General features: G+C 51.4%; 2 protein-coding genes across 2 annotated transcripts; one reads left to right on the top strand and one right to left on the bottom strand.

Annotated features, from left to right (window-relative positions):
- Positions 1–2,517: 2,517 nt before the first annotated feature.
- On the top strand, positions 2,518–27,004 carry LOC119100854 (transcription factor IIIB 90 kDa subunit-like; the record flags this gene model as incomplete). The annotated part of the gene is made up of 12 exons (XM_037224027.1): positions 2,518–2,597; positions 7,592–7,828; positions 8,139–8,226; positions 8,566–8,702; positions 9,587–9,691; positions 23,137–23,380; positions 23,710–23,842; positions 24,251–24,359; positions 25,105–25,256; positions 25,723–25,942; positions 26,384–26,654; positions 26,974–27,004. Coding segments are annotated over exons 2-12 (1,701 nt in total), but the record flags the coding sequence as incomplete, so codon positions are not given.
- Positions 16,421–22,782, bottom strand: LOC119105695 (BTB/POZ domain-containing protein 6). The gene is made up of 8 exons (XM_037229166.1): positions 22,636–22,782; positions 20,503–20,769; positions 19,882–20,029; positions 19,358–19,574; positions 18,758–18,940; positions 18,213–18,398; positions 17,597–17,857; positions 16,421–17,172 (listed from the first exon to the last, which is right to left on the bottom strand). Exons 1-8 carry the CDS (start codon positions 22,706–22,708, stop codon positions 16,951–16,953), a joined length of 1,557 nt encoding a protein of 518 aa, XP_037085061.1. The 5' UTR covers positions 22,709–22,782; the 3' UTR covers positions 16,421–16,950.

Here is a 27,004-nt window from a genome sequence, read left to right as displayed (position 1 = left end):
CCAAGACACCAATTTAGCTTATCGACCCCTGTCTCTTTGTTGAAATGATGCGGAGGGTCCTCGTTCGGTTCCGCGACCTCTGACTGTCACAGGTGACTCTCGTTGTGAGAGTAGGCCATTGCATCGTCATTTTCATGCCTCCAGCCATTGCCAAGAGGACTTTTGGTGCCTCTTGGAAACAAAGATCATGTGGTTTGGAAATGCAATTTTGGTGTGGCTAAAGGGTTGGCTCATGAGTGGCCCAATGGGTGGGTGGCATGGCCCCATGCCTTCTCCCATCCACCCTCAGGATACACCCCTGCCTGCCTTGTTCGACCACAAGCAGAATAAGACCATCAAATTTAAATAGCCCTGGAGCATTGTCGTCACGTCATTCAATGAAGATGCTCTAAAGCCCCTGTAGCTGATACTTCCGGGAGCAGCCAACAACCACTTAAAATTGTTGCTTTCCTTCAGCCTCCCGGAGAGGCCTCGAAGCGGCGCCATTCGTGGGCACCCGCGGCATCCACTTTGACAGGCAGGTGCTGCGGCCAAATAGTAGCTGGCTCTTTTCCAGCAAATGATACGTCTTTGGACTAAAACAAGATGCAAAAACGGTGCCTTACATTTTCGGGAACTTTGAGATATCTATGAAGAAATATTACTAAACGACAAACGTCCATCTCCTGTACCGTGCTCATCCTCAAGAGATGAGCCCATGGTGATGAACGCAGCTCGTAATATTAACTACCGTCAATAAAATCGTTGTTAATCACTACAATGTCTTTTCGCCATTACATCCTGATATGTGACAGGCCTTTAACTCAACGTAAACACTTTGACCTTATAATACCGAAAAACCAGAAGCTGAGGGACTTCCTTTCTTATCTGAAGTCCAAATTGTGACCGCAGAGTAATGTGGACCGAATTCGTGAAGAAATGCGTCTTGGAAATAGGATGGGGAGGTTGATGGGTTCAATCTCTCAAAGAAAAACGCAAAGTTCCACCGTTGCCGCCGGGTGTCTTCAGTCTGTCATCTTAGCAACACGGGATGGGATCCTCCAGTCGACCGGGGGCCCCTTAGAGAGATACATTATATCACATTGTTCCCCTCCCTGGCCCTGGAGGCCTTCTGACACACACATTTGGCCCTGGACCAACACAGAAACCCTGACTGACGCAATGACACCCCTGATCGCCGCAGGCGGTCCAATAATTGTCACATAGACTCCAGTTCCACACATTTTTTTGTTGTTCTAATATATTGAGAACTCGTGAACTTTTGTTGTAGATCAAAGTGGGGCCAAAATTTGTAATGGCATGGCTTACCTATGTTCTTCTTGAAATATCCAACATTCAGTCGGGATCGATTACTGAGAAAAAAATATTCAAGATGATTTTGAACGCGCGCGCTGATAAATCTCAGCCAGAACCACCTCGACGCCCGGCGTTGCAGTCTCCACAGGCCGCGCGGTGTCGTCCTCGTGGCTGACATTAAGCAATGACCAATGGGCAAACGAAAAAGATAACGCGTTTGGACAGGACGGCTAGTGGACTGAGCAAATCAGCATGCATGTTTAATGTAGTACTAAAGTAAGCTGAATGCAACTTCAATCAGAAACAGTTTTTTTCGGGGGGGGAGGGCCTGACTGGGGGGCCCCCAGCCTTCAAAAGTGGGGGGGGGGCATGGCCACCTGGACTCCCTGCCCCTATATCCATGGCCTGCAGGTGCGTGACGAATGGTATCCCACGCACCGAACGCCGTAGTGTACTATGGTGAGCTATTTGACCATTGGCTACTGTGCTGTACCTTATGTCCTTTCGGTGTATGTTATAGCGTTTGAGGCTAATCTGCGTATCATAAGAGACCCTTGTGTCTTATAGGCTGGTCAGCACGGGATTGTGGGTAAAAAGAAACTTTTGCAGGTAAGCCGAGTTGGGTGTAAGACCCTGGTTCGAACCAGACCATGGTTCATATATAAGACCATGGTTCAGACCAGGGCGAAGGTTTCATAGCGAGAATGAACACAACGTGGGCGCTGCTTGTCGATTATTAACCAAGGTCAGTACTTCAAAATTGAGATTATTCTCCAGTGTTTTGTCCGAACGGCTGTACGTCTCGCCTTCCAGCGCCCGTCAGCCCGTACCAGACCCTGGGTCGGATATTTGGGCTTCCGCTCCCTGTTTGGGATGCCTTCCAAGGCAGAGCACGTCCCTGGGCCGGGGATGACACATCAGTCGGGGGTGGAAATCCCACTTCTTGCATGGCTATGTATGCACGAAAGCTATATTTAGGTTAAAAATGAGACCACTTAACGCCTGTATTCGGCGAGCATTTGAATAATCCGGATAATCAAACGGAATGAGCTCATATTTTCCGCCAAAGGAACAAAAGCCTACGCCTAAATTTGGCAGATTATAAGGCAGTCAGCATATGGACGCATTTAAAGGTGATCACAATAATGGACTACGAGAGCCATTTGCGACGACGAACATACTGCTTGAGGTTCGAAAGGGAGGAGTGAGTAGAACATCACATTTGGGTGCGTTGGGTGCGCGTGGTGGATGGGATCAGTCTCGCACGGTTCCGCCCGGTTCTGTTCAATACTTTCCACGTGGTGAGTTGGTCAGAATTGTGCGTGGATAAGGCAATAACAATAACCTTATTCCCCGGAGAAAAACGAGGGAAATGAAGGGGTAGATGCGTCGATATTTAGGCAAGGTGCCATTATTGAAACGAATGGCAGCAGTATGTCTTAAAGACTCATATTGTGGTACATCTATGGCTATCATTATTTGTTTCTATAAAGATATGTTTCTGATATATCAACACATCTATCTCTTCATTCCTCTGGGTTGCCTATGAGGAATGGGGCTATTACTTCTGTAATATATGTATGCATAATGTTCTTCTCAAATGCTCTGAACAACATACATAATGTACATATGATCACACTGGTGTTAGAAAATGTGTTTTACAATGACTGAGCATATCCTCTAAGTCTGATTTTTTGGCAGAATGGGCTGAAAATTTGCAATACATGTACTTACATATCTTTACAACCACAAGCAACAATGTTGAATTTAAAAGTGCCCACTTCCACCTATAGTCCTACTGTGAAACATGCAAAAGATTATTCCACTGTGCTGGGTGTATATTATCTATCTGTCAGCATACTCAACCTGACAGACTTGTCTCTAAAGTTGGCCAGGTGGAAGTCCTTCTAGTTCTAAAAAATATTTGCTTGAAAATGTTGTGGGTAGTATTTGTACCTGGAAGTAATTTTTTGGAAATCACAATTCCTTGAAGCATTGGCTATGTACAGGCTGTAATTAGTGGTCACTGTGTACCAAACTGGGCAATATCAGAATTTAGTGTAAACAACTGCAGTTTTTTATGCAATGTCACATGTCACCTGGGTGCAAAATGACCATTGCAGTGAGCACCCCCTGTGACCTTCATAATCATGATCATGATGCCACATCACTGATTCACCAGACCTTTTCAGCGTGACGCATACTGTTTGCAGTCTAGTTTTGTTCTAAAGTTATGAACCAAAATGCTGAAACGTTGTATGGTTTGTCTCCCAAGAAAACTTCTCAAAAAGGATACATGCCGTACAAATTGGCAGGCTCAGCCCGTTTAAGTCGAATAAGAAGGCACAAATAACAGTTGCGGTTAAGCCACCACTAAAGCATAATAACTGTTAATGAATCAAAGTAGCAGGTGAGGCAAATATCTTTTAAACTTGAGTAATTTCAAAGTGAAAAAGGTATCACAACTATTTATTCAAATTCAGCCTACAGCAAAATAGCCCATGGTGGAGACACAGTACTGCTGCAAAGCTGTTACATCTTTTTGGGGGTTCAGTGCTCACTCCAAGAATATGTGCATTTTTGCATCTCAGGGATGTTAACAGCAGATAGAAATAAACCAGAAGCCTGTAGTGTTTTAATTCATATGTTCATATACCATCTTAACTTTTCTAAATGGCTAATCCCATTTTTTGCATTTATTCCAATGCAGGAGGGTAACAATTTTTTCACCTTCCACAACCATGAAAAGCCATTGTCATACAAAGTCTACCAGGCTGCTGTAGCAATGGTGGGTTGAGCCTTAAGGTATGTTAAAGTAAGCATTGCACATGTGGCTTTTGTGTGGAAAAAGTCTAACAGGTTTTGATCTTGACCTCTCAACATTTGACTTTAGTTAAGCCATTGGCTGGATGCATGCCTGCATACCCTTAGATTAGTATGATAACCAATATATTGGCTGCAGGGTTTTCTGCATTCCAAATACTTTGTTGTGTGCCTTGGGTCAGCCTGTTGTTCCAGTAAGCAGTGTTTGGGTTGTTTGTGCTGGTGATGGACTTTGTTTCTGTTAATTGTTGAGACCAGAGTTGGGCTCCAACTTTTAAAGAAGATTGCTGGCCTTAAGAGGGGTGCAAAACAAAAGCAAACAAAATAGCTGATGGCATTCAAAATATGCCTCATCAACAGAGATTAATGATCTGCAGTTTTACTTTCAAACATAAGTAGAAAGCTTAGGGTAGGTTTCATTGGAGTATTGAAAGCTGTTAGGGGTCTACAGCATGGTTATCCAAGAGATATATTTGACTTCCATGGAAGCAACACTGTAAGATGACATTCACATAACATTAAGTTAACCCATGGCAGAACACAATGGCATCATACTCCCTGTCTGTAGGGTGGTAGATTATTGGAGGAAGCTGCCTTATCAGACTGTCAGTGTTGACCTCACAGTGTTGTAAAAATGCTCTATTAAAGGGGCATTTTTTGACTACTCCAGGGCTTAAAACTAGATTGGGAGTTATCCAAATGCTGAACATTCATCAGTTAGATGATCACATTATATTTTTATCTTGCTTGTCCAACAACTTTAGGTGTTATACTGGATGGGAGATGGTGAAACCTAGAATAACCCTCATGTCTCATTGTCTTTTTCCTGTAAAACTCTTACTTTATTGTGTAAATGAGGTGCAATGCTAAATCATGTTTTGGGTGAATTTGCCTTTGTAACTAACAGAAAGAATCAAGCTGGTCATAGCCATTCTAAAAGGAATACCATAAGAGGGATCTTGCTGTTACACAAAAGTATCCTGGACAAGTTTGCCACCATTTTGATTTAAGGGTTATTTGCTGGTCCCCATCCATATGTGCTCCAGCTATGATATGTGTTTAAATAAGTCATGTTCTAAATCAGGCTCCACACAGCATTTGTCTGTTTGACAGTGACCAAGAATATGGTATGGAGTAGCTTGAAAGAAACCGAGTTAGATAAGGTGGTCAGATTTGACCAGGTATGTGGTAGGGCATCGAAGAAATGTGTTAGTACTTTAGCTATGGTAATGTGCTAGGGTAACTCTCATGTTGATATTTGATAGATCATAGAGCTTCTCAGAAGTACATGAAGACTGGAGCAATGTGAATGCGGTGCTGATTTTTAAGAAGGGTACCAAAGGAAAGAGTGACTACAGGCCTGTCAGTCGAACATCAGGAGTATGTAAGATCTTAGAGAAATTCGTGACGGATAGTGTTCGGTCACCCTTAGATAGGCATCAGTTGATAAGTAGTGGTCAGCAAGGTTTCCTTTCCATTAGGTCCTGTTTGACACATTTCTAGAGTTTATGGAGCATGCTGGTAGTCAGATATATATGGACAGATAGATGGATAAATAAAGGCAATACTTTGTATGTTGCTAATCTAGATTGTAGTAAGGCATGTGATAAGGTGCCACACCAATTTCTGGCATATAAGTTAAAGTTTCATGGCATTGAGGGAAAATTCTTAGCTTGGTAAGGGCTTAGCTGCTAGATGGGAAACCAAAAAACAGTGCTCATTGGTACGCAATACTAGCGGGAGTTAACAGAGATTTGGGTTTCACAGGGGCCAGTGTTGGGCTCTTCGCTCTTTATTATTTTGGTTAATGATATTGACATAGGACTGATAATTGTGTACTGAAATTTGCTGACAAGATTAACTTGGTAGGGATGTCAGAATATTTCGACCAAGTGAACCAATTCAACTTGACTTAGAGAATGTGGTTAACTGGGCTTTCCTGTGAGGGATGCCATTCAATTATGGTACGTGTAAGGTCATGCATTTGGGTAGTTAAACTGTAGCCCGTTCTTCAACAGAGTAAATTCATTCATCAAGCTTTGCTCATGTTGTTATGTAGTGTGTCGATTAATAGGCAATCACGTGTGCTTTCTAGCTCCTGCTGTTAAGGTTAATGTCACATCCACCAAAACGACAAACTACCTGCAAACCTTGGCCAAAAAAAGAAAATGCTCCCATCTTGTGAAGGCACCATGAAAGTTGAAAGCCATCTGATGGTACTTGCTAGTGTGAGTGTCATTGAGGCTTTACGACGCACTCAGCTGCTGAGGCGATATGGCGTCGCCTGCCTCTCACCCTGGCAAGAAGAGTGGGCACTGCGGACCTGTGCTTAGTCCTACAAATCATAGTCTCAAGATATATGGTTGGAATTTCAGTTGTGCTGACAATATCCTGTCAAAGTGTACCATGCTCACTAGACTAGATCACAGTTGCAAAATAAGGACACTAATGTAGTTGTTCTGCACATCACATCAACACCCCTCAAATGGTCGGTTGTGAATTTCATGCTCAGATTTTGCACCTATCATGAACCATGTTTGAGTAGGAGCTCATCTCATCAACTTGCCCAGCTGCACACCTGAGTTTACAGAACACATGGACATGATTGTGAACCAACAAATGTAGTACCTAATAAACATTTATCCCTCAGCCTTGGCTGAAAATCCGTTGTTAGGGCTCCTATGCCACTTAAATCCCTTTCCATGCTGATCGATGTAACGATTGAATGGTGCGTGCGTGCGTACGTGCGTGTGTGCGCGCGTGCGTACGTGCGTGTGTGCGCGCGTGCGTGCGTGCGTGTGTGTTTAATGATCATTTCACTCACATCGATTGACTCATTTATGCTGTTGTGGGTGCAACAAATTCATCAATTTTTTTCTTAACAATTAGTTTATAAATCCGTGTCGTGAGTCCCCTTCATAGTGTGCAAACTATTATGGCCTGCATTTATCTCCGCTTCGGCATACATTTACTACGCATTTTATTCAATTGAGAGTCTAATACGTTGCCTTCGCATCAACGTTCTTGAAAATAAGTCTTATGTTAGCATTGCAAAGTAGAAACGTGAGCGGTTTGCACTTCTAAAGCTCAGGTTTTGCTAAGCTCGGTCGCCATTGCTCCGATCAAGCCGACGTTTGCGCGGCTAATTGCAGGGGATCGAAACAAATTTTGAGAACCCATTGTCTTGAAAACGTGAGAGACGAGCGTGTGAAAGTGCGTGGAGACATCTCAAGTGCAGATAGGGGGACTGCGTGGCCCGACCTTATACGGCAGGTCGTGAGCTCGACTCTGGACCGTGTCCCATTGTCTCATCGCCCCAGCGGCAAGTGGGCGCGGGAGCCGTGAGCGCTAAATGCGAAATAGCATGAATGCGCCACTTAAGTCGCGTCCGACTCCTAAAAGCCCCAATTCCTGCTACTGCCCGGCGTGAATCGCGCGCCAGCCACCCCCTGAGCTCCGCCGCTGGCCGCAGGCGCACCAGCCGGTCGGAGGAGCGCCATGTCGTCCCGCACGTGCCAGCACTGCGGCTGCGGCGACATCGACGTGGACGCCGGCCGCGGCGACGCCGTCTGCACCGGCTGCGGCTCGGTGCTCGAGGAGCATATCATCGTCTCGGAAGTGCAGTTCCAGGAGAACGCGCACGGCGGCAGCAACGCCATTGGACAGTTTGTCGGCGCCGACGGCAAGGGATCCAAGGGTCTGGCTGCCGGTGAGTGAGTGGGCGAGGATGTACTTCTCACCCGGTTGCATTAAGTCGGGAATTTCTTGGGATTGGAGTCGCAGCGTAGGGTTAAATGTCACGCTCGTGAGCCCGTACTGAGGTTCATTTAGTCTGTTACACAATTGTCGAGTTGCGTGACTTCGACCGCTCCCACGCTTAATAAAAAACCTTTATGTGCTTTTCGTGATGAATGTATGCTGTTCCTGGCTACCACGTCTGCCTGCTTCCGCCAGTTAGCGGAATGCAATAATCGCCATCTTCTCACTCCTGCAATAAAACGCAATGAACTGCTTTGCAGGATTTCACACGGGCGTTGGCAAGGAATCGCGCGAGTTGACGCTCAGAAATGCCAAGAAGAAAATAAACTGGTTGGCCCAGCAACTTCGGTAGGACTTCCTCCATTCTTTTTCTGGTGTTCAGTTATTTTATTGTCGTGGACTGATACTTTCCCTTTCTAGTGTTGTTCACTTACATGATCCGTTTCTATGCCATTTCGCGCTTTGTTGATCTTAATTAGATTAATGCGTACCCTGTGATGGAACTAAAGCCACTGATAACGTAATCCAAGCATGCATGCACGGAAGACTACCCCGTCGTCCCGTCTACGAATGCGAAAGATTCATGCAAAAAGCTGGGCTTTTGGTGTCGCTGTGAGAGTTTCGCCAGCGCACCCCCTCCCACGTACTTGGCATCTCCTGCGATGCCCCACTTGTGCGGTGTTGCAGCCTGAACCAGCACTGCGTGGACACAGCGCACAACTTCTTCAAGATGGCGCTGTCGCGCGGCCTGACACGGGGCCGTCGCAGCAACCAGGTCATCGGCGCCTGTCTCTACATCACCTGCCGCACCGAGGGCACGCCGCGTATCCTTTCCGGCGGAAGCTGAGCATGTTGTTTCCTGGGGCGGGATCTTCCGAGTTGAAGGCAACCTATTAATCCAAGAAACAGGTGCATGGTGGTGACTCGTGGACCGTCTGTGGTGTCGGTTTATTTAGTGCTGCGACCGTTCGCTGGGAACGCGAAGCCGCGTGAAAGAAAGACCGCGCAATGGCGTATGTCTGATAGTTCTTATGTACTAACGTGCCGTTTGTGCTCGCATAGAGTAACGCGAACTTAACGGCAAAATGCGGCCATTTATGAAATGAACCCTGAAGGTAATGCGACATTGTGGGAGGAATGCTTAATGATCTACCTTCAAAGAAGAACTCCAAAAGCGCTCTGCTGATAAGAAGCATGTACATGCCAACGTATGGGCCATGTTCACTCCAAAACCGCGCAAACCTCGCTCTTAAGTCCAATCGGATATTATGTAATAAGTCCAATCTTAAGCTGGATATTTTCCATTGTGCCAAGGGTGCATACTCACTCACAGTTGCTAACATAATCAGGCGCATCAAGGCGGTAAGGAATGCCCGTACATAACACGATCAAGCCATTATGGACATGTGCTTGCCAAACGTCAGAGTGGATCTCCATCAGTATGTTCAGGGCTGAGCCTAGCTGTTTGGACGAACCCCGTTGCACTAGTTCGTCGTTTTTCCAGGGTGACAGGGTGCGCTGTCCAGGGACAAAATCCAGCCTACAGCGACCACAATGTGCTAAGGACATGTAACCCATGCACTTATTTGGACCCATGCACCTATGCAGAGTATTTGTACTTGTGTGTGTCGCTAGCTTTGTGGCGTACTTCAGCACCGGCCGGCTGCCTTTTGACTTGCGTTGGCTTCCTTGACGAGCGTGCGTGCAGACATGCTGATCGACTTCAGCGACATCCTGCTGGTGGACGTGTGTGAGCTGGGCCGCACCTACATGGCGCTCGCCAACGCGCTCTGCATCAACATACCCATCATGGGTGAGTACCGAGCGCGCGCGGCTCTGCGCGCGCACGGGCTGCCCTTCAGCCAATCAGCGTGCGTGATGCTGTACAGTTTTAGTACTTAACGGGGAAGTGCTGATTTTTCTTTGCAGTCGTGTTGCGTCGGCGTTTTATTAATGCGTGTGAAACGAACTGTGTTCAAACTTCAGATCCTCACACATGTGGAATTACGTACCGAAATTGTAAGTTAAAGGAAGCGCTCCACTCTGGAACTTTGCCTATGGGAGGTTTGGACTGAAATGGCCGTCTTGAAGATCAATCGGTGCAGCTCACAGCCCTTCCCTTCTTAATACCGAAACCTCTCTAGTTTCTGAGCTACACACCCGTGAAGACGGAAAGGCTGTTTCAGGGGAATATTTCAGTGCCATCTTGGCATTCATAACATCATAATAACATCTTTCAAATCTTACCACTCAATAAGCCATGTGGCGATCAAGGCTATGAAAAATACAGTGGTCGAATCGCTCATATCTGGCGTTCGTGGGGACGGTTTCCAGATATAGCATCCGTCAATTGGCTCTCAATCAATGCTGTGCAAGGTACGGTGACGGATTCAAGCAATGACGTATCAAAGGGCACATTTACCAAACAGAGAAATTGTGTTATCTGGAGCGGTCGGTTTCTACTTTAAAAATGCCAATAGTTGCACGTAATATGATACCAATATTTATAAGTAAGGTTGTTTCATTATATCTGGTGCTTACTGCAATGTCTTGAAGTTTGAAACATTTCCTTTAATCTGCTAGATGTCTAAAGATCTCGAATCCTGGAAAAATGCCTTCGGGTGAAGTTTCCCAACGGATTCTTGTATGATTACTTGGTGACATTTCAGGCCTTTGTAACCTTTGTAAGTCTGGCACAAAACTCTGTAGGCATTGCATGGATTAGACGCCGAGGACCTGGACCTGGTGGAATATGAGGACGTAGTATGGCGCCGGACCACAGAGTTTGTGAGAGGATCGCGACTTTTGGAGCGCATCACATCGACATGGTCGTGCTGTAGATATAGTTTTACCTAGCATCAGAGTTCTGGCCTTGTTCTCAGTGTCTACGCTATCTTATAGCAAAGTCCCGGCTGCAGCGCATTGTACTTACTTGGGAAACCCTGATGGATTTCAGCACCAGGGAGGTGGGTGGTCCATTCCTCAGTTATCATTGCAAAGCAATCGCCGAGGTTTGTTCGACTCGTACGGGAAACGGTCAGGCCCCTTTTAAGTGTCCAAAAAGGATGAGTGTTTCTTGAATATTACACAAGAAAGAAAGGAATACTTTCAGATCCTTTTTCGGCTTTACGAGTTCAGGGTTGCTACGCTGGAGTGTCGACCTTAAATGCGCCAGGAGGTACTGATCAGACAGCGTTTTAGTGTTCACATTGGTTATATCGACAGTGCTCAACGTTTCAAGCTGGGCTTGTGGTCATTGCAAATCGGCACGTCCCATGGCTCTTAAAAAAGCAGGTCTTATACCGCAAAAGCGGAGGTCGGCGCGGGTACCTCCTGATCTACGACTGCGCAAACGTAGTCTAACGTAAATGCTCCTTCCTCGTGAGAAGGGATACCCAGAACACCGATCCATGCCTGGGGTTTGTGTCGCGCGTTCTTGATCTAACTCTACATCAGGTTCACTTAGTCGATGCACCTAGGTTAGAAATTGCCCACAAACCGCGCTGGAAAGAATTGATTCATGAGGTAAATGACGGTATCTTATTTTAAAAAGAATATTTTATCCGAACCCTTTGAATGGATGGATTTCTGGGATCAGGGCTCACGCTAAGCAGTGATTGCTGTGTGAGCCCTGACCCCTACCACCCGATCGCGCAATTCCATGTCAACGGCAGAATTTGGTGGCGAAAGCTTAACGTGCCGCAATGCTCGGCACGGTCCGTGCTGTCCCCTGACGTCAACTGGCCTTCAGCGCGACCGCTGCCACCGGCCTGTCGGGGGCAAATAGCGAGTGTCTAAAGCGACTCGAACCCACCCCGCCACGGGTGGGTAGATCGGAAAGGAGGCGCTCTAACCAACTGAGCCACCGGAACGGACTTATTCTATATAACGGACTTATCCTATTTAACTTATCCTATCATGTACGGCGAACTGAGATGTTTCATGGCACGTTCCAGATTACTTAAGTATCAAAACCGTCGTCCTGTCTTTTTATATAGCCTTGGTTTGTTGCCTGCCTGTTTTAAGCTCCTTCAACATAGGTTCGTGAAGTTCAAGATGGATATGCCACGTCTATCTTTAACTTAAACGTTTTGCGAAGAACATATATATATATATATATATATATATATATATATATATATATATATATATATATATTCATCGGGCCAATAAGGTAATCATGGTGATTATAGGCGTCCGTAACCTGGTAGACATTTCAGATAACGACCACAATTTCAGTCAGGTAGCACAATAATGTTAAGAGCATGTAAGTTGTGTGGAAAGCCGGCAATGCGTGCAACATCAGTTATTCTCCTAAAATGCCGGGCTATGCAAAACGTGTGCGACAGATGTAAGTACGGAACTTGTGTAAGAAGTGTTCGTCTTCGTCCAACATAAAACGACGGATCAAGCGGGCTGCGCTGAAGCAGGCTGCCGGCTGAACAAAATTATGCTTAAAGGAACCAGATTCCCGAGAGTTTGAATTTTGCTATCGTGCGGTGTGAGGAAGTATAATTCGCCATTAGATACTGTGGCAGGCGTCCCATCTGCTTTGCACACCAATAAGCGGTGGTGCTGATCCATACACATGCAGCAAAGCGTTCATGCGATCAGTTCGCGGTCAGTCGTGCGGGGGACAGCCGGTCCAGGGTAGTGGCCGCCACTGGTGGGCGGCAGCGGACTCAGACAAGGAATAGCCCAAAGAATCTCTTGTATTCTATGACTTGGGTTTGTACTGGAGAAACACCGGTTTTATGACTTTTGTCGCTTTGTTTCTGACATGTCACATTCAGCTTCCGAATTTGTTTCTGTCTAAACTGTTACGACAGAAGCTCATTTCTTGCACATTAGTTGGCGAAACCCAGGCACATGAAAACTTAGACGCATCGTAGGCCATTGGCGCGTCTTTGAAATTCTGACCAGCCTGTACCTGGGCCTTAATTTGTCACGTGAACTGTAGAGATAGATGACCCCAGTGACCCCAAATTCCTCCCCGCTCGTGGAATATTGCTTCCCCAGGGTAAACGTCATTGAAACACATGAACAATTTTAAAAAGCATGCCATGTCTGCTGAATGGTACAGATAGGTCAAGAACGTAAGATCATGCACGATGAGAAGATGGCTGAAGGTGTACACACAGTATAGCAATGAGGACATGCACTTATCTCCAAAATGTGTTATGTGCATTAAGAGCAGACAAAGTTCTCCATCCCACTCCTGCCCTGGTCGCCGTGCTTGACACCCACGAACATTTCCCTAAGTGTACCCCAAGCCTGGTCCCCTCCTCACCTTGTTGAAACTTTCCTACGCTTATGCTCGGGCCGCACCGAACAAAGCATTTTGTTGGTTGTAAAGTAATGGATTGCGTGCACCAGTAACAGTGGAACCCCACTGGAGCCTGGGAGGGGAGGGGGGGGGGGGGGAGCGAGATAAGCGCGAGTTTTACCCTGTTAATTTGCATGCGCCGCCGAAGAGCTATGTGAAATATTGCGTTGAGTTGTCGGCTGCCACCCCCCCCCCCCCCCCCTGCCCCCTCGCCGACCTGTCGTGTATTGAAGCTTTCAGGCGTGGTCATGAGCGTAGCCAGGCGACGTTTAAACAATGCAGTATATGAACGAGCTTTCGAACGGTGCAACAGTAACTTCCGCCGGCTGAACTCCCGTGAAAGACGAACTTTCCAGTGCATTGATCGGACCCGTTTGTGAGGTTACCGGGAGCGTCTGGCGCCAGCAGCGTGAGTTACAGCGTCGTGGTGGCGGCTGGTAACTCACGGGTGCCATCCCTGCGCCTGTCCAACGGGGCCAACCTATGTTACTGGTGTGTCCAAGGCAGTACTTGGCGTAGCAAACCGTTCGCTGTGCGTCGTTCCCCATGGTGTGAACCAGGCCTTCCAGCCCCAGGTCTAAGCTGAATCTGTGTTTGCGTCGGAGTGGTGGTGCCGAGCCCTGTGTCTCGGCGTGGCCGTTTCCATGTCCGCGTGTAACGTTGAGTCACATATGAGTCGAAGTCCGGTTCAGATTCTTGGAGCTTGAGGCCCGGCTACCAGTGCAGTAATATCTCTGCTTTATTTTCGGAGCATAAGTTCTATGCGTTAGTTATTCAAAATCAATGCTATCCAAATGTGTATTAAAGCGTTAATTATGGCCAGAGGTAGAGCTTTGCGCACATTGTGTAAAAAAGGTGCCACATTGGCATTTGAAGCAATTTTATCCTGCACACGGTACTATGCTCAATGTTTTCGTTACGGCACGTATCTTGTGCCCCCCCCCCCGCCCTCCCCCAACCAATGACATCTAATTTGTTTTGCGTTTATTAACACTAAGATCAAGTCTGAAAGCTGTTACATATGGCGTTGAACAGGGACTGACATGCACCAACTTTGACGTCATTCTGATTCGAAACTGGGTTGTTTGGTTCAGTTCCGGTTCAGGGTTGAAATCCCAGTCTCGTGTTCTGAGAATGGCTTCCAGCCATGTTGATGTCAGTTCAGGCGTAGATCAGTTCAAGGCAGGTTCCATTAGTTGCTTAGAGGGAATGTTCCACATTTGATGAAATAAGAGTGACCATGAGATATGGTGAAATAATCTTACTTATAACTTTGGGATACTTTAAGTGGGAAAGGCTGCTCTAAACAGCACAATTTCTCTGTTTAGTGCATATGCTCCTCAATTCGTCATTGTTCGATCACGCAATCGTACCCTACATAATATTAATTGAGAGCCAATTGGCGGCCATTATATATGTCAACCGTGCTCATGAACACCAGCTATGAACGACTCGACAATCCTATTTTTCTTATCCCTGATCGCCGCATTGCCAATGAAATGGCGGGATTTGAATGACGTTATTATGGCGCCACGGATGCCGGGGTGACATTGAAATGGTCTCCCCGGAATATTCTGCACATCTTCGCGGGCGTGTAGCTCCGAAACGAGAAGGATTTATTAAGGGCCTATGAAAGGCACGGCTGTGAATTGCACCGAATGATCTTGAATGTGGCTGTTGCACTTCAAGTGAAATGCACAAAAAGAGATACAAGGTACAAAGTGGGATGCTCCCTTTGAAGGGATTGTCCCATGTTTGGAGATACGGGAGAAGCATCAGCTATGATGGATAAAAACACGCTTGTAATCATTGGCATACTTTTAAATGCAAAAAAACTGCTTTGAATAACACGATTTCATTACTAAGTAAATGCGTTCCACTGTAAGTCCTCGTTTGATTACGTCATGGATCGTTTTCGTGACGTCAGAGTCGCGGCCAGAGTTGCCGCTGTCGCTGTCGGGGTCACTCGGTTGTGCTTCTACGTGCCTCAAGGTGACCTTTGCATTTACGTGTGTTGATTTGACGAAAGAGTGTGCGCGCTTTTGTTTCCGCATTTTTTGTGGTGGCCTTGTCTTCCGTGCTGGAATCCTCCGTACCTGCATTTGCATTTTCGGTTACGGTGGTAATTCTGAAGTTAGTTGATCCCCAGCCTCACGACCGTCATTTGTCCAAATACTAACGTTATTTGTGGCGCAGCGCAGTTGATGATCGATACATGCAGTCAGAGGCCAAGTCCTGACTTTGAGCTATTGGCGCCGTTGGTCGGAGTCGAGTGCTCGCGTGAAATTTGTATGACGTGCATGCCTGGGTGACTTTCCCATATGCAAGTCATTGCCTGCACAAATTCGCGTACATCTGGCTCAGAAAAAGACGACTTGAAGTCTTAAAAAGAACTTGATTATGAACTGCAAGGAACAATCATGGTGGTGGCTATCAGTCCAAAAGGCCACACAAATGGGGGACAGTCCCTTCAGATTGGTGAGCTTGATTCTTGTTCACATGAAATCAATAGATCCCTCCGAGTCGAAGCCCCAAATTGCCATCGGCCCGGAATAAGTCACATGCGTCGTACGAATAGCTGAGTCGTTTTGACGCCCCTGTGACCAATATTCGTGCCTATGTATGTCATCCGCGGGGACGGACCCGAGCTCAGTTGACTTGTTCAGTCGCGGCCGTTCGTGAGGTCGCAATGGTTGAGACGCACAGCTCGTTGCATGTGTGGTGTCCCAAAATTTATTCAGAAGTGTGTCCAGAATGGAAATATAAATGCATGCTGAACGAATCTTGGTTCTCCGGCGGCCCCCGCGCGCTGTGCGTCGGTGCCAATCCATTACCCTTTGACCCCGAACCCAGACATCCGACCTGCAAGCCTGCAACACCTGGATGCCGGGTTGACCGCCGCCCGGTTCGAAGCCAATTAACCGATTTTGAACACGGAGAGGGCCAGCAGGTGGTGAACTCCAAGCCAGACGTGAAGCATGCATGCACAAATATCGACGCCCCTGCCACCCAAGCAGCTGAATATGGATGCTCTGTGTGACATGAGCGAGGGAAGCTGAGGGCACGCATCGCGCTGGTGCCGCATTTTGCGAGACGTGGCTTGTCCTGTTCGATGCCTGGCCCGGACTTTGAATCGCGCACTTGCTCAGAATTTGGAGATCCACCACAAAGCATGACCCATTCGCGGAACGGTCGAGGCTGGGAAAACGCGTCATCTAGTAGCAAGATTGCTGTATTTATGGAGACAGTCGTCCATTTGCCCGAGCCGTAAAAGTGACACCGATCCACAAATCGGCAATATAACCCGCAGCTCTATCGCTGCCATATACAGTCAGATCAATGGGGTCATCACAACGGAGACGCCGCGGCGCCGCGAGCGCGCCCACGACACGTCAGCGCGGGCCTCGCCGCGCGCGCGCCACATCGTGAACATGCGCGTCTGCTGTGCACCCAGTCGTCGACGCGACCTGAACACATGCGAACACGTACACTGTACACTCGCCCTGACAGGCATATGTCAGTACGAAGGAACGCTGCCGGGCTCAATACAACAGCGCTGCCGTACACGACACGACAACTCACCAACAGCGGCAACCGATGCGCGTCCGCCCTTCCCCCGCCGAACACACCTCAGATCCTGAAACTGGCGGCCGTCCCTGACATCGGGGCGCCCCGGGGCGGCCGGCGCGGCGCCCCCGCCCGCAGTATGGCACTGACCAGCCGGCGGCGGCGGCGGCGGCGGCCCACTACAGCCGCACCGACTCGTCGGCGGCCGGCGCCGGCCCGTAGAACATCAGTTCGGGGATCTGACCGCCCTGCACGCCCGTGCCGTTGGTCGAGTCGGACGAGCACTGGAACTGGAAGGTGACCGGGCCGACGGCCACCTCGCTCATGCCCTCCTGGCCGAAGTAGGAGAGCTCGGCGCCGTCCAGCACCGCCGACGCCGTGTAGTACGTGTCCGGCTCCACCTAAAGACGGGACCGGCCGGTCAGGGGCAGGACGCGGGGCGTGGCGCACGGCCGGCCGGGCGTCAGCAACAAGATCAGGGCGGAAGGGACCAAGCGTGCGCGTGAACGCGGCAGATCGGTCGCGCGCACGAAGACACGCGCAGGGTCGTGAGTGATAAACCTGGCAGGATCCCCACGCATGTATGAACAGCACCGATCCTATCTACGCCAAGACGCCTGTCGCGCGTATCAAGGCCGCCGCCGATGGGCCCGGACGTACCCGACATCGCCCGGGATTTAAGCATCGTTTAGGTACGTTGTATGCCCAGCAATGGTCATCGATGTTTATTCGCCCTACTGAGCATGCCGCTGCGATGAATGCGGCACTCGTCAATCGTTCGGATCCCCGACCGAACCGGCCGTCGCTCCGCCCGTCGCCGCCCACCTGTATCGGGTGCCGGAAGTGCACGTGGAAGGTGTTGCTGCTGCCGTCGGAGAAGAAGTGGGCCGTGTTGTCGGCCAGCACGCGGCCCAGTCGCTTCAGCTCCATGCGCACGCGGTAGTCGGCCGCCCCGTTCGACGAACCGTACAGGCCGAAGCCGACGATGAAGATGCGCTTGTCGACGCAGAACTGGATGCTGTCGCAGCGGCCGCGGTAGCGCCACTGATTGCCGCGGTACGCCGACGACTGGAACCGATGGCAGACCTGCCGGCGGCGTCCGCGTGAATGGCGCGCCACCGCCGCTGACCCCGGCCAAAGCCATGAACGCACGGGGCATCCGCACACAACATAAAAACAAAACAAAACAGACGCATAGAGAGTGCGGAAACAGCGCCAGTGGCATCGTGTCGGCATTGAGCCGATCCGTCAGGAGACGAGACCTAGAAGAGCCAGCCAGCGGCTGCCCTGACCGTCCAAACCTCCCGAAGGAACGGATCCTGTGTAGCCTGCGCCGTCCTGGTCACAGCAGGATGCCTGCCACTGCGCTCGCCGTGCGTCCGGGGCTGACATGGCCCCATGCCAGCCCGCGACCCGGCGGTGAGAGGGCGGCCCGGCTGACCTGCGCCTTGAGACCGGTGCGCGGCACGGAGGAGAGCTCGATGGCCGGCTTCTGCTTGGCCGTGTAGTGCAGGAAGATGTCGGTGGTCTCCTGCAGCGTGAGGATGCCCGACTGGGCGGCCGTGTCGGCGTACTCCTCCAGACTCATGGCCGGGATGCGGATGAGGTACAGCACGTCGCCCAGCGCCTGCCGGCACGCACGGGGCACCGGGTCAGGCTCGGCACGTCACTCGCCGGCACGGGAGACCACGGACGATGACGTCACATGCGGCGCACTACCGACACTTGGATGTCACTGCTAGTGCGCGAGCAAAATTGATGATTCCAATACCACTTGGCTTGGAAATGACGGTAACTTGTCACCGGCATAAGCGCCATCAATACTGAAATACCGATGTTGCCCTTTTCGATCCTGACCTCGAATCCCATAGTTTTGATTCCTTGTCGCAAAATTACTTGCCAACTGAATCGCACGCATTGCCACCGGGAAACCTTGCCAGACAACATGCCCCCTGCGAGGGGCGTCCTACAGCAGCCAGCGCCGACCTGTCGCATGCTCTCGGGCGTGGGCTGGTCGTCGCCACGGCGGCGGCACTCCTCGCGCGCCCAGCTCAGCGCCGCCTCGAACACCACCACCTCCTTGCAGTTGAGCGTCTCGCGCGCCAGCACCGACTTGAGCGTGTTGTGGTCCACCTCGGTGAAGCCCTCCGAGCGCAGAGCCACCTCGGCCTGGAGAAGAACCCGGGACGTCAGCGACCGCACGGAGTCGGCCCAGTCCCTGCTGAGGATGGTGGAGCCGACCACCCATGCGACCCACATGGTGCACAAGCGTGTTTTCACGAAGCACATTCTACCGACGGTCGATCAGTGCATGTTGCAATGCTTGAAGAGGACGTTGGCGCATCCGAAACCACATCGGCGTGTGATAGCGAATCATGAATCAGAGCATATCGTACATCATATATCATGGCATATCAACAGAGCATATCATAATCGTCATCATCACCATCATCATCATCATCGTCATTATCATCAACATCATCACAGCATATCATGCACCAGAGCACAGCTAGAAGACTAGACTAGAAGCACCGGACGCATATTCCGCTGATCATGCCGTCGCCGCGCCCGACGGGAACGTCGCACCTGGGCGTCGATGATCTCCCAGCAGCGCTGCATCAGCTCCGGCTCCTCAAACAGCCGGCTCTGGCTGAGCAGCAGGCACGCGTTGCCCGCTGTCAGACTCGTCTCCAGGTAGCCGACGCAGGCGCGCGCCAGGAACGGCACGATGTACTTCTTCGCGGCGTACAGCGTGGCCAGCACTGTGTCCGCCTCCGGGAAGAACTCGTCCGTGTACAGGTATCTGCGGCGGGACGGCGGACGGGGCGTCAGCTCCCCGAACGGCGTCGGACACGTCGCGGCACCACGCGCGGCCGCCCGGCTGCTTCGGAGCTGTGCTCGGAATAGCGCTTACAGAAGTCTGAAGTGGTCGCCAGCGGCGGCGGTCCTTGCGGTGGACGCAAGGCGATGCGAGGACGTCGGCGTATCGATACGGGCCAAATAGACCTCTCCGCTCGCCTGGCGCTCCGTACCGGCCACCGAAGCGGCGTCGCCGCCGCGTCAGCTGCGGACGCCGACCCCGCGGCCGGCGGCGGAGGCGGCGCGCTCACCGCAGCATGACGAGGAAGGCCACCGGCTCGACGTCCGGCACCTCGATCTCGTCCTGGTCCTCGGCCAGGCCGCCGTAGAACATGGCGTAGAACACGGAGCTGCCCGTGGCCAGTACGTACTTGTGCGCCGGGATCCGCTGGGTGGCGCCTGCACGTTCAGGGCGAAGCGTCAGGAGGTGGGCGTCAACATGGACGGCGAGCAGTGGTGCGACTTTTGATCCTTCGAGTTTGGTGGGGGTCAACGTCAGGGTGCGTGGATCCCCCCAGCCATGTTCCCAACGCTGGCGGTTTAGATGAGAAATGCACACTCTTCAGGAGTTGCGTGCCGGGTGTGGGACGTGCCAACGGCATGTATTGGACAGTTTTGGGCCGGTGTAACGCGTTGCTCATTACCTAACGGCCTATCACGTCCGTCCCAAAAACGACATCCAAACTATTCTCCCCCCAAGAACGCCGGGTGTGGTGCGGCGCAGGGTGGACAATTCTGGCTGCATTCTGTCCGGGCGCAGGCGGCGATGTTCTCTGTGCCGGCTGTGCTCGGCTGCAGCCCGTCTGTGCGGTCCAGGGCTCCCAGCCCGCCCGCCCGGCGTGGACGCCTCCACATCCCGCCGGCGCGCTCACCGGGCGGTCCGGCTACGAAGTGCACGTCCGCCATCAGCTCGTTGTTGAACATGGCGGCGTTGCGCTCGCGCAGGCCGGCCCTGGTCGCCTGCCAGTTGGGGTCGCTGGTGGAGGGCACCGGCGTCGGCGACAGGCACTGCGGTCGCGCGCCCGGCGCCGTCGGCGAGGTGGGCGCGCTGAACGGCTGCTGCACCTGCAGCGGCACGTCCTGGCAGTCGGCCGGCGCCGGCGGCGGCGGCGACAGGTTGCCGCCCACATTGCCGTACGCTGCGGCGGCCAGGCGGTGGCGTTAGAGGACGGGCGGCAGAGCTGACTGTTTGTGATGGTGATGGGGTTCTGGAGTGCGCGGACCGCAATGGCCATTTTGCGCCGAAGCCGGCGAAATTTGTGGTGGGGCCGAGACATTGACACTGGAGGTATGCATGGTGGTTTGGTCCCATTTACAAGCATTTAAGGTAAATATATACAAATACATCAATTCAAAACTACATGTCTGACTAAAGATGCATCACTCATGCCACTCCTAGTGTTCTTATCCCAAAACATACTGATAAGCAAGATGTTATCAGATCCTAGTTAAAGAAAAACATCAATTTGCAGAGTATGTTATGAGAATATTCAACCTCTCAAGGGAGGACTTATGTGCCATGACCCCTGCCTTCAGAGGTTGAATATACTTGTAATGTATCCTAATGATTGGTTCAAATAATCTAAGTACATTGAAGGTCAGCTCTTTAAGCAAAGGACTCCCTGCTAAACAGCTGGAATTTTAAGAATGGTGCGCCATTGTTACCAATAATTGCTAACAAATGGGATTTGTGCATCAATGTGCAGCATTTTTCTGTAACACTGTTCCCTCTTCTGCATTGTGCATGCTACCTACAAATTAATTTTATCCTCAACTTTTTTCTATCAAGGACTTCAAAATTATTGCACTGAAGACTTGCTGTGCAACACTACTCAAGATGTTACCTGTGTCCACGCAGAACTCTATGAGCAAGTACGCTTCACATGCCATTTCAGAAGCACACACAATGGAGGGGTGCACATGCCCGTGTTTATCCACGTACATGAAGCTCTGGTATGGTAGATAACTAGTGTATAAATGCTCACACAATTTAATCTGCACAATCTTGCTAGGTGAAGGCAGACACATTTACATCACTCTGATAAAACATGACAATCATTGTTCCCTTTGTGCTGCAGAATGCAGGATACAAAATTTTGGCATGAGGCGGCAACAAGATAGCACAAGAAAATTATGGTAGTATTTAGTTGTTGCTCCCCAAAACCTGCACTTTGTTGGAAGATTAAGACTTTTTAGTGTCTCAGCACACTGGAAGATTGGAGATGTGTATTGGGACTGTGCCAGATACAACTAATCTGCATTGTACACTTTGAGCTATGTGTGATGTCAGTTCAGGTAGTAGCTTTGTATCCAGCCCAGTTAAAACCAGGGCAATAGTGTTTCTTGAGGTCTCTTTCTAGCATATCTTTCTTAAGATAAGGTAGTGTTTCTTTAGGTGCAAAAATGCCAATGAACATCAAGACATTTCTAATGGTGGTTATGAGGCTTATGTTACCTCAGGTTCTGTAGGAGTCCTGTGTTTACTCCAAATATTTGATTCCTGAATATGCTAGATCAAGAAAACTGTTTATGCAGAAATGTTTCAGTAAAATGATACATGGGTTGCATGTGATTTGTATGATTTATAGCTTTCATGGCAGCTAGATGCTTAAAAATACTCATCTGAGATGCCTTGTTTCAAGCTTTTATCATTTAACATTGCAATGAAGTACATCAAAAATTGCCATCGATTTTCTAATAGTGCAAATTTGTGGAAGGAAGAGTAACCATATCTCATGTTTTCTGAAGTAATATGTGGTAATTTCTGCCAGTCACAATTTATATGATTTTAAGGTGCATTCAGCTGTCTTTCTCTTCTTGAGTGGCACCCGCTTTGCTGTTGGGAGCATTGCAGGTGAATATTGTATCCTGAGAGGTGCAAACTTTCATTCACTAAATGCCTTCCATTTTTTGCCACTGTGGTGTGATTATTTTGATTATTTGCTGCATGTGTTGCGATAGTTTTCTCTTGTTGCGGCGTACGTGGCGCGTTTTTAAGCACTCACCATTTTCCCAAGCCACAGCCTGGGTGATCTGAAGATTTTCCATGATTTGTTGTTTCACTGGTTTATTAGCCATTCTTCTGTCACTGGAAATATCAATTCACCATGTAAAGAGGTTGATAACCCGCAGGATGCATACTGCCCCCACTCCCGAACGTTGTTTACGTGTTTCTTGTGTTCCCGTCAAGGCTTCCGTTATTCTCGCTGCAGTAGATGCTGCCATATCGCCTAGGTTTAACGCGGCCCAGATAATCAATATTTGACCAAGACGGGCAGAAACCCTTGGCCCATACTGTCGTCCGTCAGGCTATCTGCCTCGAACACACTGTCTTCAAGTGTTTGTTTGAATCTTTCAGTCGAGTTGAATTTCATGATGTAAATGCAAATAACACAACCAGTGGATAATTGGACAGCTAGCCTTCCGTTCTGTCCCCTGCTCCCCCTTCCCATCACGCAGGCCGCTGAACCCTCTCCCTTGTTAAACGTCGTCCCCTGTCTCTGCAGACCCGTGCGTGTACGTGCTGCGCTACGCTAACAAGCTGGAGCTGGGCGGCCGGACGCACGAGGTGTCTGTGACGGCGGCGCGACTGATGCAGCGCATGAAGCGCGACTGGCTGCACATGGGGCGCCGGCCGTCCGGCCTGTGCGGCGCCGCCCTGCTCATGGCCACTCGACTGCACGGCTTCAACCGCACCGTCGATGACGTCATCAAGATCGTCCGCGTCCACCAGAGCACCGTCAAAAAACGGTACGGTGGCCGGCGGGGCCGGCGGCAACGGGGCACCCTGCAGGGGAGGGGGGGGGGGGGGGGGCGCTCGAGCATCGTCCTCCGGGTGGAACGTCGGGCGTATCTGCTCAAAGATCGACAGGAGTTTATTTCAACGATCTGAAACACAAGAGAAGCATTCTGTGCTGCGAAGCTCTCGGCGAGCTGCTCTTGCGAGTTGACTTTTGTGCGAAGAATATCTAAATGAAATATTTGAAAGTCTGAAAGATTTTATGAGTTTGTGCGCTGCCGACACCCGCGCTCGCCTCTGAAGCATACCGCGTGCTGATCCACACGCCTCGCGTGCGCAGTCTCTCCGAGTTCAAGCAGACGCCGTCGTCGTCGCTGACGGTGGAGGAGTTCATGAACGTCGACCTGGAGGACGAGATGGACCCGCCAGCGTTCACAAAGTCCCGGAAGAAGGACAAGGAGCGGATAGCACAGGTCGGTGACCTGCCACGTGACAGAGAAATGCCGCGGGGTCCGCTCCGACGGGTAGCAAGCTCACGGGTTTGGCGTCTCTGGCTGATGTGGTGGTCGTTCGGCGCTCTTGTGGAGTCGGTGACTTGCGCTGCTGTTGGCAACGGGGCCTGGGCCTTTCTGCAGTGTGCTGTGAGGAGATTCGCATCTTTGTTCGGGGTGGTCCTGCGCTGGTTCTGAAGTGTGGACTGCACTGGCAATAGTTTGCTCGTCACACAAAGTTTGTTTGACGACAGTCTAAACTAACTTCCCACCTTTCATGTTTTAAGCGAGTCTTAGGCTGTCTGTGGGGGCTGGCGTTGAATGGGTCAGCCAAACACCGTCACTTTAACTAGCCCGCCATTTGTCTGATTCTAGCGATGGTTTTTTCAGCTGAACGAAGGAGAGGTGACGCTAGAAATCAAGGCGTTGCAGAAAGAGATCGACAAACAATTAGATGATCGTAAAAAGCGATTACAGGACACATGGAACAACTCCATCGGTGAGAACATCGCTGCGGTGCGCCAAGGCCCGGCACCGGCAGCATGACGAGGTGTGCTGGTTTTGGTTCCCATGTGGTGAGACCATGCTGAGCGATGTTAGCCGGTTCTGCCGCAGTCAGAGATAGTCGCCTTTATTTGAGTATGGCGTACAACCCGACGGGTTGTGGCTGGTGTGCCATGTTGCTATGCCAGTCACTATGCATTCTTTATACTGTATCTCTTCATCACCGCCATGAATGGCTGCCTGGCTACCCGCGGGTACTTACATGCCTGACTACACCTCTGGTCCTCATGCCGGGCTACACCTCTGGTCCTCACATGCCTGGCTACACCTCTGGTCTTCACATGCCTGGCTACCCGCTGGTCCTTCCATGCCTGGTTACGCACCTGGTCCTCACATGCCTGGTTACACCCTTGGTCCTCACGTGCCTGGCTAGCCGCTGGTCCTCACATGCCTGACTAGCCACTGATCCTCACATGCCTGTCTTCACCTCTGGTCCTCACAAACCTGGCTAGCTGCTGACCCTCACATGCCTGGCTACACCTCTGGCCTTCACATGCCTGGCTAGCCGCTGGTCCTCACATGCCTGACTGCAAGCATGGTCCTCACATGTCTGGCTACACCCCCGGTCCTCACATGCCTGGCTACACCCTTGGCCCTCATCTGCCCGGCTGCGCCCTTGGTCCACGTTCTCCCGTGTCTGCCGCCGCCCCGCCTGACCGCCGTCCCCCGTCGCCCGGCAGACGAGCCGCCAGCGTCTCCGGAATCGGGCGACGGGCGCGAGTCGCAGGACGTCTCGCTGTTTGTACAGGAGCACACGCTGGAGCTGATCCGCGACTGCGTCGGCGAGGACCTGGGCCCGGCGGCCGACACCGCGCTCATGCCGCCGCCGCCGCCGCCTGCCGCCGCTGCAGCTGCCGCCCCGCAGCGCCCCGGTGGGTTCTCGGATGCGCGGCCATCCGGTGGCGCTGGCTGTGCCCGGAGGGTAACCGCCAGCGCCGTTTGAGGACCGGGGTGAGCGGGATTGACGCCCCACGCCGTCGATGCCGATGGCCGGCTACGTGTGGCGGGGCCCGCAATCTGTTCTTGTCCGGCTACTTATGGACTGTGAGGCACGCGATGCCACCGCGCCTGGATAGAGGGCGGAAGGCTGACGGTGATGTGTTCCGACGCGCGACGGCGCTGTCCCGTCGGCCTTTACGATGGCGCCTGGGGTCGGTGGTGGCACTGCAGTCGCCGCCACGCCGGGTCCACGGCCCCCACGCCGTGTCCGGCCGTGACCCGGCCGCCGCCGGCCCGCACGCTCCACTGACCGGTCGCCGGACACGCCGCCAGAGGCGCTGACGCCGCGGGGCGCCGAGAGCGGCATGGGAGTCAGCCGCGCGCTGCTCGGCCTCACGGCGTCGGTGGACGGCGACGGCGCGGCCGCCGCCGACGGCGACGACCCGGCCAGCCTGGAGCTGGACATCAGCGGCATCGACGACGACGAGATCGACTCGTACATCATGTCCCCGCGCGAGATCCGGTTCAAGACCAAGCTCTGGTTCAAGCTGAACGCCGACTTCCTCAAGGAGGAGGAAGGTGGGTGAGAGGCGCGCTTGATTAGGGGTCTGCGTGCGCCGGTGGTGACGTTCTGGCACGTTCTGCGTGGTGTGGACGCCGGCATATGTCCGCCAGATGTACTATGTGTATATGGTATATATGTATATGGTATATGTACCATGGTATATGGATGCCGGCATGTACTTGTGACCGTCAGATTGTGTCTAGAAAGCCCAGGGACTTGGATAAACCTCATATTTTGTTTCCTTGTGAAGCGTGCGGAAGGCACTCCAGGTAGGCTTTCAAACAAAATCATCTGGACTAGCGAGGCGCAACCGAACGTGACGACTTACGAACGATCCAAAGTAATCACATCACGACTATTGCACCAACGTAACGTAACCTTCACTATGACCCGGTGTTCGGCATCCGCCCGCGTGCCGGCCGCGTCCGCCGTGACACCGCCGTGCGCCGCCGCAGTGAAGAGGCAGCGCGCTGAGGAGGAGCGTCTGCAGCGGGAGAGGGACGGCAAGCCCGAGAAGAAGAAGCGCGGCCCGCGCCGCAAGAAGACGGGCGGCCTGGCGGCAAGCACGGCCGAGGAGGCCATCGAGAAGATGCTACACGAGAAGAAGATCTCCAACAAGATCAACTACGACGTGCTGCGCGAGCTGACGGGCGCCGCCGACACCAAGGTGGACCTGAAGCGGGAGCTTAAGCCAGACGTCGCCGAGCTGGTGCTGCCAGCCTCCCGGTGAGCACCGCTGCTGCTGTGGGGTCCGCTCCGTGGTGTGCCAGTCTGTTTTCCTGCGCCACGTGTTGCGCCACGAAATTCACGTGCCGCACATGTGCTCACAGCTTTTTACGTTCTTGTTGCCTGCCAAAATAGCCCATTTGTTTTGAGCCGGACTTCAGGTCATGCTAGACCAGAGTAGCTCAACACATCGGGTAACGTTCCGCGCACGTCCCCCCTTCGGCACGTGCGCGAGCCCTACCACAGTCGTCAGCAGTGGCTGCCTGGTCGCGGCCGCCGCACGAGCTCTCATGTGACGCCGGGCCCGCCGCGCCGACAGGAAGCGGCATCTGTCCGGCAGCGAGGCGGCC

Source organism: Pollicipes pollicipes, unplaced genomic scaffold (assembly GCF_011947565.3).
Source record: "Pollicipes pollicipes isolate AB1234 unplaced genomic scaffold, Ppol_2.1 Scaffold_2555;HRSCAF=2994_pilon_pilon_pilon, whole genome shotgun sequence".
NCBI classification, from domain to species: Eukaryota; Metazoa; Arthropoda; class Thecostraca; order Pollicipedomorpha; family Pollicipedidae; genus Pollicipes; species Pollicipes pollicipes.
The sequence above is the reverse complement of the archived record's forward strand: the minus strand, read 5'-3'. Positions and strand labels throughout refer to the sequence as shown.

What these genes read in the sequence shown, in the direction of transcription:
- LOC119105695 (XM_037229166.1), bottom strand. Translation starts at nt 22,708, where the DNA reads ATGGCTAATAAACCAGTGAAACAACAAATCATGGAAAATCTTCAGATC. An exon ending in GGCTGTGGCTTGGGAAAATG is followed by an intron (nt 20,770 to 22,635) that starts GTGAGTGCTTAA and finishes TGGCCGCCGCAG; the next exon opens with CGTACGGCAATGTGGGCGGC. An exon ending in GGGAGATCATCGACGCCCAG is followed by an intron (nt 18,941 to 19,357) that starts GTGCGACGTTCC and finishes GTTCTTCTCCAG; the next exon opens with GCCGAGGTGGCTCTGCGCTC.